Raw genomic sequence first — 15,668 nt, forward strand, 5'->3', positions numbered from 1 at the left:
AAATGCAACGTGAAGAAATTTTGAAGAAATTTTCAGGTACGTAGACTTTCTTAAAATTCATATCCACACTTCAAGTTTTACGTAAAACTTTCAAAAAATTTCTTAAGTTTTGATATGAAAAACAAATATTTTCAAGGCAGATGTATCATGGCTCTGATACCAATTGTTAGAATTTTTCTCAAAATCATGTTTTACGTGTATACAAACATGATATATAATATGCGGAAGCTTAAATCGAGTGTTACCTCCGGCCATTGAAAATTTTGATTTCTCTGCTTTTCTTCTCGGTTGAAGCCTTCTAAGCACTGCACGCTCTCTTTAGATGGTGTATATTTCTTATGAGGTGTGTGTGCTTAGGGACCTTAATCGTTGCTATTTATAGGCATCTCATACCATCAACGAGAAATTTTGGGAGCATTATTTTCAAAGGAATAATCGTGTACGCATCTCAGTTTCTGAAGTTGAGTCGGCGTACGCAACTTTTCGTCAAAAGTTGTAGGCTTCTTGGCCGTCGCCAACTCCTATACGGTACGTATTCCTTTAACATGTGTCAAATTTCTTACATATGAATGCAATCCTATCAAGAAAACCATAAACAGATAAAGAAAAAATTTAGAAGAACGCCCAATGTAATTTTCTCACAACCATGCATTACTCTTTGAGAAATATTCGACTGCAGAACAGACTGAAGCATCGGAAAAATGGCATGACCAAGAGGATTTGACTGTGTAGCATTGGAAGGAAATGACAAAGAAATAGCGGGATGTTGTGTGATCACCTAAAAATTGACACAAACAGATATGTGATTCAAATGCTGCCCAGAAACCATTAGTCATAAAGTCACTTGTGCAGCAACTTGTGATTGCAATTTAGACTACACCAACATTGCAACCACCAATCACAGTTTAGTCGACCAAATCATATGTTAGTAACTCGTAGAATATATTTATCAGATAAAGAAAATAACAGATAACTCCCAAGTGAAAACACAAATTTAACAGGAAAAATTAGTGACGTCAAGTTGTCTAGATTTAGTTTAAATCCATTGAGTTGAAAACACAATCACAAATGTTCAAAAACAAATCTTAACCTGAAGCAATCTCCAGCCAAGACTTGCAGGCCAACGCACAGCAAGGAAGAATGTGCCACCTTTGTTATCACATAAGGAAATATTATCACGCAGAAACTCTAGTTACAGGCATCAGGTTTTGAAGCAAAGAACTCAATATGCTAGAACACCTGCAGATTTTTTTTTTCCGAATCCCTCTAATATAAGCATTTTTAATCCATTCAACATGTTAGATTAGATTTAAACCGTGATACAAGTTATTTCTGCTTTGTACAAAATTTATTCGACATCAAAGAAGTAATATTAGCATATTTAAAGCATAAAAAAATATAAAGTAAATAGCTAGGAAGACACACAACATTTTTGTGATGGATTTTTGACCAACCTGCATGCTGTAGCTTTTCTGTAGCGTAGGAGCTGGAACCACCTATGGAATAAGTTAATTTATCTGAAGTAAATGTAAGCGCAACCAGATAGAAGTTACAACAGGACATGAATAACAACCTTTTCAATCTCAACATTTTCTGATGTAACTTTAAATCGTCCTTTTTGCTGAACAACTGCACATTTCGCCGTCTCCTCAAGTTCATCAACACTAGCTGCATAAAAATTCCAAAGTGAAGCAAGAATGTGTATAATTTTTTATACATGCAAAGCTCATTTCCATCAAAATGAGAATTTTTGAACTATAGGGCACCTCTTACTTGATGCTTTTAATCCTCTGGACATAATATCTAGATGCCCGTTATCTGTTGTTCGCTGACCTGCAGCTCCACCACTTGAAAAAACTTGTTCTTTGTCTCTAATATAACAGTTAAATAAAAATGTCGAGATAAAAAGTGAGATACCGAAAGAAAACATTGTGAACATACAATAAGAAACTATTTGATCACTCGTTGCGACGTATGGGAATAATTGTAGATTTTTCAACCAGATGGTAAGAATTTACTTGAACAGGAAATCAAAAACCGACTCTAAACATATTGTAACTAAACAAAAAATGAAATCACTTTTTCTGCTGACTGCAGAAGTGAAGAACTGAATCCTTAAAGCATATAGAGAGAAAAAACGGACATGCTGTTTAAAAGACTGTCACTCGTCGTCGGGATGAGTGAATCTCGAACAAATGCGTACCCAATATGAGTTGTTGTAGGAGCTGCATCTGATAAATATCTATTTATATTGGACAAAAGTTTTTCTGCCATTTTTTCATTTTCATGAGATGCTTTTTGAAAAGAATTTTATTCCTTGATATATTTTCCTTTTTTATCTTTAATATTTTGTCTTTCTAGATATGAGGATAATCTCGAAATTGATGATATGATCTCTTATAAATTCAATATGTGATATAAGACTATATTTTGATATGACTCGTAATATCTTTAAGATATGATATCATAATATCTTTAAGATATGATATCACAATATCTTTAAGATATTATCCTTGTTTTAAAAAGAGTTTGTTTCCTAATGAAATTTGTTTTTCTATGTTAAATAGGACTCAAAGGAGAAGAAACGAAAGTGTGAGAGAGTGACGATACAGAGCAAAAACTTTCGGAGTGACAGAGATGCATTTGTACGAAGAAAAGGTTTTCTGATTGAAGCCATCTCGTGATTGATAACTTGTTGCTGTGAAGTGCTGCCAACATCCGAAGACAACACCTAATCACCGTGTTGATTAGTGTGTGGAGTTTTGAAGATTTTTTTCACTTCTCAGTTGATGCATCCTATGTATTTTGGTTAAACGGTTTGTTAGAGGTTTAGGATGCAATTTGTTACTCGCCTTAATAAGGGAGTTGTTTTATTCTTTCACTAGTAATGGTTTTTGTAAACTTACAAGTTTTTCTAGTGCATTATTTTGCCCTAAGGCACCGCACAAGTATTTTATACTTGTGCATAATTTACATCTCGTATCTCGTATTATTATCATTATTCCAGCTACGTGTAGGTGTGTTAAAATCATAATTTCCGCTGCATGTTGTCGTGGGTGTTACAACACCTACGCACAACACCTACATTCTGATACACACAACACTCACTCTCAACTCACACATACACTGTGGAAACAGAACTTTCAATTGGTATCAGAGCTTCCACTTGACGCTACTAAGTGAGATCCTGTTTTGTTTTGTTTTCAGAGTGAAAAGGAATTATGGAAGGATCAACAAATACTGTATTTAGGCCTCCCGTGTTGGATGGATCAAACTATGCATTGTGGAAAGTAAAGATGAGGGTTTTTATTAAATCCATTGAAGAAAGAGCTTGGCAACGTGTACTTGATGGTTGGAGTCCACCAAAACTCGAGGATGCTGATGGAGACACACGGCTCAAACCTGAAAGTACATGGACTGTCGATGAAGTGCAAACTTCAAACTTTAATTCCAAGGCTCTCAATGCTATATTTTCATCTGTTGACACAAGGATGTTTAATTTAATCACCACTTGTGTATGCGCCAAAGATGCTTGGGAGATACTCCAGAAGCACTGTGAAGGATCCGCAAGTGTGCGTAAAACTAGGCTAAGGATGGTGACATCAAAGTTCGAAAGTTTGAGAATGGAGGACAAGGAGTCTATTCTTGAGTATGATAGCCGGTTGAGACAACTTTCTAATGAAGCTCACAGTCTTGGAGATCCCATGTCCAATGAAAGATTGGTGAACAAAGTTTTAAGATCTCTACCTGAGAAATTTAATGTCAAAGTTTGTGCAATTGAAGAATCTAAAGACACTTCAACAATCAACCTGGATGAATTAATGAGTTCCCTCAGAACTTTTGAGATGAATCTTGATTTACAAAAGAAGGATAAAGGGAAGACAATAGCCCTTGAAGTTTCAGCTGACTCTTATGATGAAATCCTTCAAATATCTAAAGAAGTGAATGAATCTGATTTAGGTGAAGATTCTATCTCTCTAATTACTAAAAAATTCGGTGATTACTTGAAGAAAATGAGAGAGAAGAAGAAAATTGGACAAAAATATGTGTTGCCCAATATCACCACTTCTGCAAAAGCTCAAAAGTTTACTCCTATGAAAGGACAATTTCGACCAAAAACTGAATTGCAAATCCAATCAAATGTCAGAAATTTGGACTCAGTACAATGCAGAGAGTGTTCTGGATTTGGACACTATGCCAATGAGTGTGCCAATCGACTTCGAAGAAACAAAGGCATGGCTGTCACTTTGAGTGATGAAGAGTCTGATGATGATCAAGGATCAAGTGAATCTGAAAATCACACATCGTTATCTTCTGTGATCAAGGAAAAACGCTCAATGCAAATCAATCCTTTGGGTGTTGCCACAGGTGTTGCAATACCTGGCCGCAACACCTCTTCGAATTCAGTATGTCTTAAATCTACAACCCTTACGGAGGCAAGTCAGTCTGAAACTCAAGAGGTAGATGATGATGAAGTCACTCTAGAAAGTGTGCAGACGATGTACGAAGAATTATATGAAGACTGGATCAAAAGAACTAAAGGAAATGCAATTCTCTCCAAAGAGAATGTTGAGTTAAAGCCACAAATTTCACGACTTGAAGTAATCTTAAGCAAGAAAGATTTGGAATTATGCAAAGTCAAAGAGGAACTTGGAGAAGCAACTCAGATTCTTGCCAAGATGAATTCAAGTTCATCCAAACTTGATTCACTTTTGATGATTGGACAAAATGACAAAGCTGGACTTGGTTATCCGAATAGTCTGTTCGAAATTGGAGAATCTTCCAATACTGAGAGAAAACCAACTGTTTTTGTCAAAGGAAGTGTTAAAACCTCAAATGCTACACAAACTGAAAAAGGTGCTCCATCTAAAAGGCAAATATCTACCAAGAAGTCCAAATCCAGAAAACGCCACTTTATCTGCCACTATTGTTTTAGACCTGGTCATATCAAACCCTACTGCTTTAAACTGAGAGATGATTACAAGAGATGGGAATCAAAACAGGTGTTGCCACAGGTGTTGTATAACACCCGACGCAACACTGCCAACAGAAAACCGACGGTAAAAAGGGTTTGGGTACCAAAGGCTAAGATTCAATGTTCTGTTATTTATACTTCATTAAAGACTAACATAGCAGGAATATGGTACTTTGACAGTGGCTGTTCGCGCCACATGACAGGTTCTAAAGACCATTTGATTGACTATGTTGAACTGAGGAGTGGTCATGTGACATATGGTGGTGGTGCTAAAGGAAGAATTGCTGGCAAAGGAACCTTGAATGTTGATGGACTGCCTAATCTACACAATGTGCTTTATGTCGAAGGGCTTAACTCAAACTTAATAAGCATAAGTCAACTTTGTGATGACGGTTTGCATGTTAAGTTTGATAAAGACAATTGTGAAGTGTTTGATAATTCTAATACTCGTATTTTGACAGGTACAAGGTCTGCTGATAATTGCTATCAACTTGGAGAAGACTTAGTATGCAATCATTCAAAAGTAAGTGAACTAAACTTGTGGCATCAAAAATTGGGACATGCAAACTTCAAGACATTAAAGAATCTTGGTAAGTACGATACTGTGAGAGGTATGCCTAATTTATCCTCTGGAATTCCGTATGTTTGTGGTGCATGTCAAAAGGGTAAGCAAACACGTGTTCCCCATCAAGTGTTGCAACACTTTGGGACAACACGGTGTCTTGAACTCTTGCACATGGATCTTATGGGTCCAATGGAAGTGGAAAGTCTTGGAGGTAAGAAGTATTCATGCGTTTGTGTGGATGATTTCTCTCGCTTTACTTGGGTAAGATTTCTTAGAGAAAAATCCGATACATTTGATGTTTTCAAGAAATTACATGCTAAGATTACTAATCTACATAATCTGAGGGTTGGTAAGATAAGGACTGACCATGGTAAAGAATTTGAAAACTCACACTTTATATCATTTTGTGAAAAGAGAGGGATAACTCATGAATTTTCGGCCCCTAAGACTCCTCAACAAAATGGAATAGCCGAAAGGAAGAATAGGACACTGCAAGAAATGGCTAGGGTCATGTTAAGTTCAAAGAATATTTCAAAGAGATTTTGGGCCGAGGCCTTGAAAACAGAATGTCATATTTCAAATCGTGTGTACTTAAGGAGTGGTTCTACTATGACATCCTATGAAATCATCATGGGAAAGAGGCCGAACCTTAAGTATTTTCATGTCTTTGTGTGTGTATGTTATGTTTTGAATGACCGAGACCATCTTGCAAAGTTTGACTCTAAAAGTGACAAATGTTTATTCGTTGGTTATTCATCTAATAGTCGTGCCTATCGCGTGTATAATCTGAGAACAAGAACGACTATGGAGCCTATTAACGTTGTTTTTGATGATCTTGCAGATCTAACGGGAAAAACAATCGAGGATGATATTGATGGGCTGCTGAACGAAAGTGAGACACTGCCTAACACAGATGTTGCACCCGGTGTTGTAACACCGGAGACAACACCTGCACTGGCAGAATCAAATGATGAACTAGGAAAGTATACTGAGAATGATGACAGTGTAACCAATGAAGAGATTGATATTCACAGCAAGGTTCAGAAAAATCATCCATCATCTCAGATCATTGGAGAAACATTTGGAGAAATGCAAACGAGAAGAAATGAGAAGGTAGACTATCGCAAAATGATGGGACTAGTATGCATGACTTCCGTATACTCTCAAGTAAGTCATTCTTGTTTTGTTTCACTCATGGAACCCAAAAATATAAATGAAGCCTTAAAAGATGAATTTTGGGTTGATGCAATGCATGAGGAACTTGAACAATTTGTTAGGAATGATGTGTGGGATTTGGTTCCCAGACCCGATAATGTGAATGTTATTGGAACCAAATGGATCTTTAAAAACAAAACTGATGAATCTGGAATTGTTGTGAGAAATAAAGCTAGGCTAGTGGCTCAAGGGTATACTCAAATTGAAGAAATTGATTTTGATAAAACGTTTGTCCCTGTTGCCCGGATTGAATCGGTTAGACTTTTACTTGCTATTGCATGTCACATGGACATAAAATTATATCAAATGGATGTGAAAAGTGCCTTTTTGAATGGCATCTTGAAAGAAGAAGCTTATGTAAGCCAACCTAAAGGATTTGAAGATCCACACCACCCGAACCATGTCTACAAGTTGAAGAAAGCACTCTATGGACTTAAACAAGCTCCAAGAGCATGGTATGGAAGGCTTACTGAATATCTGCTTGACTTAGGCTTCAAAAGAGGTGAGGTTGATAAAACCCTTTTTATTCAAAAATCGAAGCATGATATTCTTGTGTGTCAAATTTATGTGGATGACATCATTTTTGGTGCTTCTTCTCAAAAGCATGTTGATGAATTTGTTAAATGCATGTCTACCACATTTGAAATGAGCATGGTAGGAGAATTAAGTTTTTTTCTTGGATTGCAAATTAAACAAATGCATGATGATATCTTTCTATGTCAATCCAAGTATGCCAAGAATTTGGTGAAGAAATTCTCTACTGAGAACACTAAGCACATGAAAACACCAATGGGGTCGACTGAAAAATTGTCCAAAGACGATGTTGCGGCAGGTGTTGAAAACACCCAGTATCGCAGCATCATAAGCAGTCTTCTTTACTTAAGTGCAAGTCGTCCCGACATCATGTTTAGTGTTTGTTTGTGTGCTAGGTACCAGGCTGATCCTAAAGTCACTCATCTAAAGGCTGTCAAAAGAATTTTGCGATATATATCTGGAACAGTTGACTTAGGTTTATGGTACACCAAAGAAACAAACACCAATTTAGTGGGCTTTAGTGATGCTGACTGGGCTGGAAACTTAGATGATAGGAAAAGTACCACGGGTGGGTGTTTTTATCTTGGTAACAATTTGGTGTCATGATATAGTAAAAAGCAAAATTGTGTATCTCTGTCCACTGCTGAATCTGAATATGTTGCAGCTGCTAGCTGTTGTTCATAACTTTTGTGGATGAATCAAATGATTAAAGACTATGGTTTCAACAGTGACACCTTAATTATATACTGTGACAATTCAAGTGCAATTGATATTTCAAAAAATCCAGTACAACACTCTCGAACGAAACACATAGACATTATACATCATTTTATTCGAGATTTGGTTGATAAGGGTACAATTCGAATGGAATTTGTTGGAAATGAGAACCAACTGGCTGATATCTTTACAAAACCATTGGATTTTGAGAGATTTTCCAATCTTAGGAAGTCTCTCAGCTTGTGTACACAATGATCGCTCACGGATGTTGTCCTCGGTGTTACAACACCTGTGGACAACACCCAGCATGCATGTGCATTTCATTTTTAGGATGCTAGACATATTGCATACATCCTGCTTTGTGTGAAGCCTGTACAAGTGTAGGATACTGAATGGTGTGCTCTCAGTTGTGAATCAAACTTTCCATCAATATTCTCCAAAGAATGGTGTGTGCTCAATCTAAGTCATAAAGCTGTTGAGGATGATCGTGTACCACATGATCTTGTCCAATGTAGATAATGACTTAGAAAATTCTTGAGCAATATGGTGAAAAATAGAAAAGAGAATAAAATAGAACAAAAAAAATGTTTAGAAGAAAATGGAAAAAGCTACCTAGAGGAGTCCAATGAAGACCGTTCTTCTAGTGTGGGAGCTACCACTTCTAAGTCAAAATACAGATGGAAAAAGCTACCTAGAGGAGTCCTATGAAGACCGTTCTTCTAGAGTGGGAGCTACCATGTCTGAATTAAAAATGTTCAAGAAAGTTTGAGTCCAACTTGTGAGTGTTGCCAAGAGGTGTTGCCAACACCTAAGTACAGACTGATCACAGTTTAATCACATGTGTGTGTATTTCATTTCTTTGATCATATTTTAGGCATAAACTTAAGTCATTCATACTGTTGTTTTGTGAATTCATCATGTCCAGTGGGCTACCAGTTTTTGATTCATGAAATTCGAAGAACACCCTAACCAACGTAATTTTGAAATATCTTGATTGCTAACTGTTTGTGGGGTTAATTCGACGTGGTGTTTTATCCTGCCTGATTTCTTGAAATAATGATGGCACTATTTCAGAAAGTTACCGTTGGGTGAGAGTAAAAATTGAGTTGAAAAGGTGCTGAAGTTGCGGCTCAACAGAATGTTACCGTTGGAGAGGTGTGCTTAAATATTTAGGGATAAATAAGGAACAACTTTACGGCTTACTATTTTCCCTCATATTCTAAAATCTCTCCTACCCTAACTATTTGTTTTCTTTTTCGCGCAAAAGTATCTGTGTTCTTCGTAAATTTCTGTCTTCTTCGAACTTCCCTACTTTGCTATTCTCTATTTCGCAGATGGCTGGCTTTGATCCTCAAGACATTAGGAGTGAAGTGGCTGACTATGAGCTTCTGCTGGGTGAAAGTGTCCATTCTGGACAAAAAGGGGGAGTAGATATGTAGATACAGATATAGCTGGAACCAGTGGAGCAAAAATGGCTGATGATGATGGCAGTAATGAAGGATAATGAGATTTTGAGTTTTTTTTTTCTCTCTTGATGGTTTTAGTATTTTAGTTGTCCTTTTATTCTCTCTGATCTTTGTCCCTCCTGATTAATGAACTATTTCGGTGTTATGATCCGAATGTTGCAACATCTAACATACAACACCTGTGTGAACTGTATTTTTCATCAGGGGAAGGCTTAACGGTAGAATTCAGGGGGAGTCAACTAAAGTTGGCTGAGTCACTGATTTGCTAACTCAGGGGGAGCTGAGATGTACAACCATTTTTGGGTTGTTTTGTCCAGAAAGGCAAAAAGAGGGAGATTGAAAGGAATTTTATTCCTTGATATATTTTCCTTTTTTATCTTTAATATTTTGCCTTTCTAGATATGAGGATAATCTCGAAATTGATGATATGATCTCTTATAAATTCAATATGTGATATAAGACTATATTTTGATATGACTCGTAATATCTTTAAGATATGATATCATAATATCTTTAAGATATGATATCACAATATCTTTAAGATATTATCCTTGTTTTAAAAAGAGTTTGTTTCCTAATGAAATTTGTTTTTCTATGTTAAATAGGACTCAAAGGAGAAGAAACGAAAGTGTGAGAGAGTGACGATACAGAGCAAAAACTTTCGGAGAGACAGAGATGCATTTGTACGAAGAAAAGGTTTTCTGATTGAAGCCATCTCGTGATTGATAACTTGTTGCTGTAAAGTGCTGCCAACATCCGAAGACAACACCTAATCACCGTGTTGATTAGTGTGTGGAGTTTTGAAGATTTTTTTCACTTCTCAGTTGATGCATCCTATGTATTTTGGTTATACGGTTTGTTAGAGGTTTAGGATGCAATTTGTTACTCGCCTTAATAAGGGAGTTGTTTTATTCTTTCACTAGTATTGGTTTTGTAAACTTACAAGTTTTTTTAGTGCATTATTTTGCCCTGAGGCACCGCATAAGTATTTTATACTTGTGCATAATTTACATCTCGTATCTCGTATTATTATCATTATTCCAGCTACGTGTAGGTGTGTTAAAATCATAATTTCCGCTGCATGTTGTCGTGGGTGTTACAACACCTACGCACAACACCTACATTCTGATACACACAACACTCACTCTCAACTCACACATACACTGTGGAAACAGAACTTTCACTTTTGATTTCGGCTGCTCAGTCGTTGAACCCAAAGTGTTCAGATCATCATTAGATTTTTCATTTTTGACTCTAAGAAAACAAAATGAATTTCAAAAGCTAGTCCAACCATATTCAATTTTGACAAAGTGTTTCAGTCGCATTATTGTGAGCTTTATGCAATGGGACTATGGGAGAGACATAGTACGCAGGACTATGTATCTTCTTGGCACAGTACAACAGGAAACAAAGCATGATCCAATATTTGAAATTAAAAACCAAAAAGCTAGTTGAATATTAGCAGAGGAAAAGGGAAACAGGCGGTATGAAAATAAACATTATATGAAGGAAAGGGTTATCATATTATGATTATGAAGACATACGCGTTAGTTGTGGAGTCTCCTATTGAAAGAGAAGCATGCACATTATCATCCTGTAAAAGGCTATGAACTTAGAATCTGACACCAAAATATATCCAAGAGTAACTTTTTTTTCCAAAACCACATAACGGCTTAAACATACTGAATCTGCAGCATCAGAATATCCACTTGAAAAGGATGACTGGTGTAGAAGTTGTGAAACTTGTTTAGATAAAGACAACTGATGTTGAAGTTGTGAAGCTTGTTTAGACAAAGACATCTGATGATGAAGTTGTTTGCTTTGTATATCTTCATCTTTTTCTGTTATAACATCATCATCCTGAATCTGAAAGAATATGTAGTTAAGCAAGAAACAATTGCATCGATTAAATCTAGCACACAAAATTCGAAAATATTGAATACCAATGAGGCCTGCGCCTTCATGTCTTCAAGGTTGAAGTTCCAATCACTAATCTCACGTATATATTCGTTCTGCAGATGTTTGTGACCAAATTAAAGAAAAACTCGCAACAAACACCAAGCACAAAAAGGTTGAGTTCTCACAATATGTTTTTTAACAAGTTGAGACCAAATTTTCTTCAAATGAAAACTATACACTAGTCAAGAAATTGCATCCATTTTATTAAAACTATGGGGAGATTTAAAATCAACCTCGCGCCAAAAAAGTTATAATAAAACCTTATCTCAGTTATCAAGGATTAATTATAACCTATTTTATTTGAAAACAGAGATTGTTGTTTGAAAAAAGGACTTGACAGAAACAGCCGAGGATGCAAAAGTAAACATCATTTCAAAAAGACTGATTCCTAGAAGGAAATATTATACAGCTGGATATATATTTTTATGGAGACCCGTTGCTTCAAAGTATGAACTTAAAATCAGATATATAAATGTACACGAATTGCTATGAATATCAAACAAATAATCAGCTGTTGATATTGGGTTCATCAACTTGTCATTGTCACCGAGGGGCGAGGATGTGGAATCAAACCTGTGATATTTCTTCTTTCTGTCCATCTGGAATTTTCTTTTGTGCAAGCATGTCTTCCTTCTTTCTCTAAACATATAATACTTTTATTTTAGAATATGTTCACATCGAGAAATATATGATGATGATGACAGCTATTAACTATTATTTTGGAACAGCGTTATAAAATAACAAACCTTTAATGCCTGAAGACAATCACCAAGAGTTGGCAACCCCTCTATTAGAGTTCTAGAAATATAGTCATTAGATCTTGCTTGCTTGAAAAAAGAATGCCTCATTAACTTTTTTGCAGACGGCCTTTTTAAAGGATCTTTTACCAAACAACCAGCAATCATCTGCTTAAAGGACTGGAAATGCAATTACAGGACACAAACATGTAAATAAATGTTTCATTGATTATTATCAGACATGCTTTTCAGTAATATACCTTAGAGAACTTTTTGTCGCTCTCGTAATCAAGACCTGGGGGTGCATTTTGCAAGGTCATGAGCAATACCTATAAAAGCAAACCATACTGTGAACATTCTTGAATCAGAAAATAACCTGGTTACCAGAGGGCTCCCATGTTGAAAGAAAACCCTACTTAGATCAATAAAGACCTTCATTGGAGGGTATTTTGAGAAAGGGGCATGACCATGGGCAAGCTCCAAAGCGGTTATGCCAAAAGACCAAATATCAGCTCTGCAAAACATTTACCCTTCAAGTGAGAAAAACTTCCGTATCTTTGGTTATTATAGAAACTGTAGAAGTATACAAGACTTATCCACTGACTTGAAGTCATAACCATGCAATTGTTCCATGACTTCTGGAGCCATCCTACACAAATACAAAATTCACTCCCATGATACAGACACAAAAAGGACAAATGGTGAAAGACTAAGCTCAAACTGAACTCTATAATGAGCAACATCATTCAAACAATGTGAATTTTATGAACTCAAGCTTATCTGTCACTTTGGCTACGCAACCAACAATTTATTGAAGTTCCCACTGATAATTGCACCGAGTATAGAAGGATGGTGTCAAATGTTATAATTTCCAATGAATAGATTTAGTTTTTATCGTATTAGTATTTTGTTAAATATTATCCTATCAATCTATGGTTGTCAATCTTGCCAGATGCTCATAAGTCATAACATTCAGATACCAGACCGACATAAAAAATAAATCACCAAGGGTCTTAGTTGCAGGAAAAGGTATAGAACACTGAATCATTTGACTCATACCGGCAAGGAGTGCCCACAAATGTATTTCTCATACGTTGCCTGTCACCAGAATCAAACAAGCAGGCAGAAACACCTAAATCCCCAAGTTTGATACCACCATGTGCATCAATCAGAATATTACCAGCCTGACAGAACACAATAAAATAAAGTAATGCACAATATTAACATGATAAAAGATGTGAATATTGCGCACTATACTAACCACGTGTCAAGGGCCTGGTGCTAATTTATTGTGATTGTATTAAAGCAAGTGCCCAGCACGATGCTCATGCTAACACAGGCACTCAGCTCAAAAAGATTCTTTTTTGCATGTTACATAAACTTCCTGAAATTTCGAACTAGAAAATGCTACTTCTCATTACACACGTAAGAGTTTTTCACACACATTTATAACCTCACAATAACTTGAAAGGAACCTAGTTTAGATGATGATGTGGTCCATGGAATCGAAAACTGCTGATACATGCCTTTGACATTTCTTGTAAAAAAACTCATACTTAAGGAGCAGACTCAATTAAGTAAAACCCTCAATTAAGTAAATTTTAGAACTTAAGGAGCAAACTCGATTAAGAAGAACACATGTTTTTTCCTTAAAACCACCCTTAATTGTTGCACCTGTACAATATTCTTATGATTATCATTAACAGAAGGAAATGATATGACTTAGAGAGCCGCAATCAAGATTTTTGTATCCTTACCCTTGATTAGTGAAACAGAAAAATAATGGCTCGCTTTCTCATCTCATTGGAACCTTCGCAACAACCACCTATCCAAACATGAAAGCTATTGAGTACTATGTTAATCCAGTCCCTAGAGATACAAGGCATGATCCACAGTCTCTACCATGTCTTATCATGCGCTGGAAATATCCTTTCTATCAAGCTTTTTTGAAATTACCATACTGAATGACAATTAAAAGTTTAAGCAATTAAAGAGATCAGACACTTAAGTTTCTTATTTTCAACTGCCATAAAATACACACTTTAAGTAGATTGTATTTTGACAAAATTAAACAGACATCTACTCACCTTGACATCACGATGAATGTGGCCATGTTGATGAAGATATTCCAAGCCCTTCAACACCTCACGTAAAATTGTAGCAATAACTACCTCCTCGAAACCATTTGGATGCACAGCCTTCAATATGTGAAGGCAAGAACCTCCAGCCATGTAAGGCATAACAACCCACAGAGTGTGATCAATAACAAAGGAGCAGTGTGATTTAAGAACATTTGGGTGGTCAACTAGGACCATTGTTTGCGCTTCCCGTTAAACATTATTCTGGATGTAAATGCCGGAACTGAGTAAGAAAATTCATTTTGCCAAAGTTTCAGGATGCAGGATTGATCATCATTCATTTAGAATGACTAGTTTAAGGACGTACGAACATATCCAGGATGTCGTACATGTAACTAAGTGAAATTGCTTCTAATAGAACTGATAAAGTTTATAAGATTAGCTCTTGGTGAAAACATTATAGCATAAATATAAATGAACTTCCATTTTTAACAAAACACTCTTTAAATAACAAGGGAAACACCGCAAACACCTATCACAAACATTTCAAAGTCATAAGTCTTCATTCACAGGATTAATATTCATAATCATAACTTGGCAGAGAGATGAAGTACCAGATCACAATTAGCCAGCTCAAAGTCCAGAATTTTGATGGCAACTATCTCATCAAGCGGATCGCACAGCGCCCTATGGACCGAGGCACTGACACCATTCCCAATCTCCTCAAACAGAGTATAATGCTCTGCTCCAATTGGATATTTCTTCTTCTCCTTCTCCATTGAACTCAAACCTCAATCTACAATCAAAACACTCACGTAAATACAAATCAACCCCAAAGCACAGCCTCGAAGCTCGATACAGATATAACTACGCCTAGCTGGTCATCCTAGAATTCGAAATTCATCAAGAAATAAACCTGATTCTAGACCCACATAAACAGACACGTTGAAATTCAAGCTTTCTTAGAGAATTTCCTCATCATCATCAGTTGCATGGATGAATAAACGCAGAACATCCTACATTCGAAACTCCATCAACAAACAAACCCAATTTGGAAAAACAAAAAACAAACTTGCGTAGACTCGTTGAATTCAATCTTTCTTCGTGATTTTGCTCCTTCTCATCTATTGCATGTGATATCAACCAAGAGCGTGAATAAATGCAGAAGCATCCTAGAATCCGAAACTCGTCAACAAATTAAACCGATTCCAAAACCCAGAACAGAATAACGTAAAAACTCAACTTTATTCGAGATTTTCCTGCTCTTCATCCGTTGCATGTGAAGCCAATAGGCAATAGTACACATGGTTAGCCGGAACGGAACGGGAACGGTGACAACTGTTCCAAAGTTCAGGGCAAATCGGTGATTGTGTTGTAGCGCTGTTCTTCGACTGTTTTATCGGCGATTTAACGGGAAAGCAG

General features: G+C 36.4%; 1 protein-coding gene across 2 annotated transcripts; it reads right to left on the bottom strand.

Moving 5' to 3' along the window:
* Window positions 1–570: 570 nt before the first annotated feature.
* Window positions 571–15,482, bottom strand: LOC142542408 (serine/threonine-protein kinase BLUS1-like). 2 transcript variants are annotated; one of them, XM_075649029.1, is made up of 15 exons: window positions 14,861–15,482; window positions 14,256–14,510; window positions 13,228–13,352; window positions 12,773–12,817; window positions 12,601–12,682; window positions 12,429–12,497; window positions 12,178–12,348; window positions 12,005–12,070; window positions 11,416–11,484; window positions 11,156–11,338; window positions 11,017–11,066; window positions 1,774–1,871; window positions 1,574–1,668; window positions 1,455–1,496; window positions 571–778 (listed from the first exon to the last, which is right to left on the bottom strand). In XM_075649029.1, the coding sequence occupies exons 2-15, from the start codon at window positions 14,481–14,483 to the stop codon at window positions 581–583; spliced, it is 1,521 nt and encodes a 506-aa protein (XP_075505144.1). In that variant the 5' UTR covers window positions 14,484–14,510; window positions 14,861–15,482; the 3' UTR covers window positions 571–580. The 2 variants fall into 2 exon arrangements, with proteins under 2 accessions (XP_075505144.1, XP_075505145.1); XM_075649030.1 differs by having other exon boundaries at window positions 14,256–14,529.
* Between the last annotated feature and the right edge of the window lie 186 nt (window positions 15,483–15,668).

This window comes from Primulina tabacum, chromosome 4, assembly GCF_025594145.1.
Source record: "Primulina tabacum isolate GXHZ01 chromosome 4, ASM2559414v2, whole genome shotgun sequence".
NCBI classification, from domain to species: domain Eukaryota; kingdom Viridiplantae; phylum Streptophyta; class Magnoliopsida; order Lamiales; family Gesneriaceae; genus Primulina; species Primulina tabacum.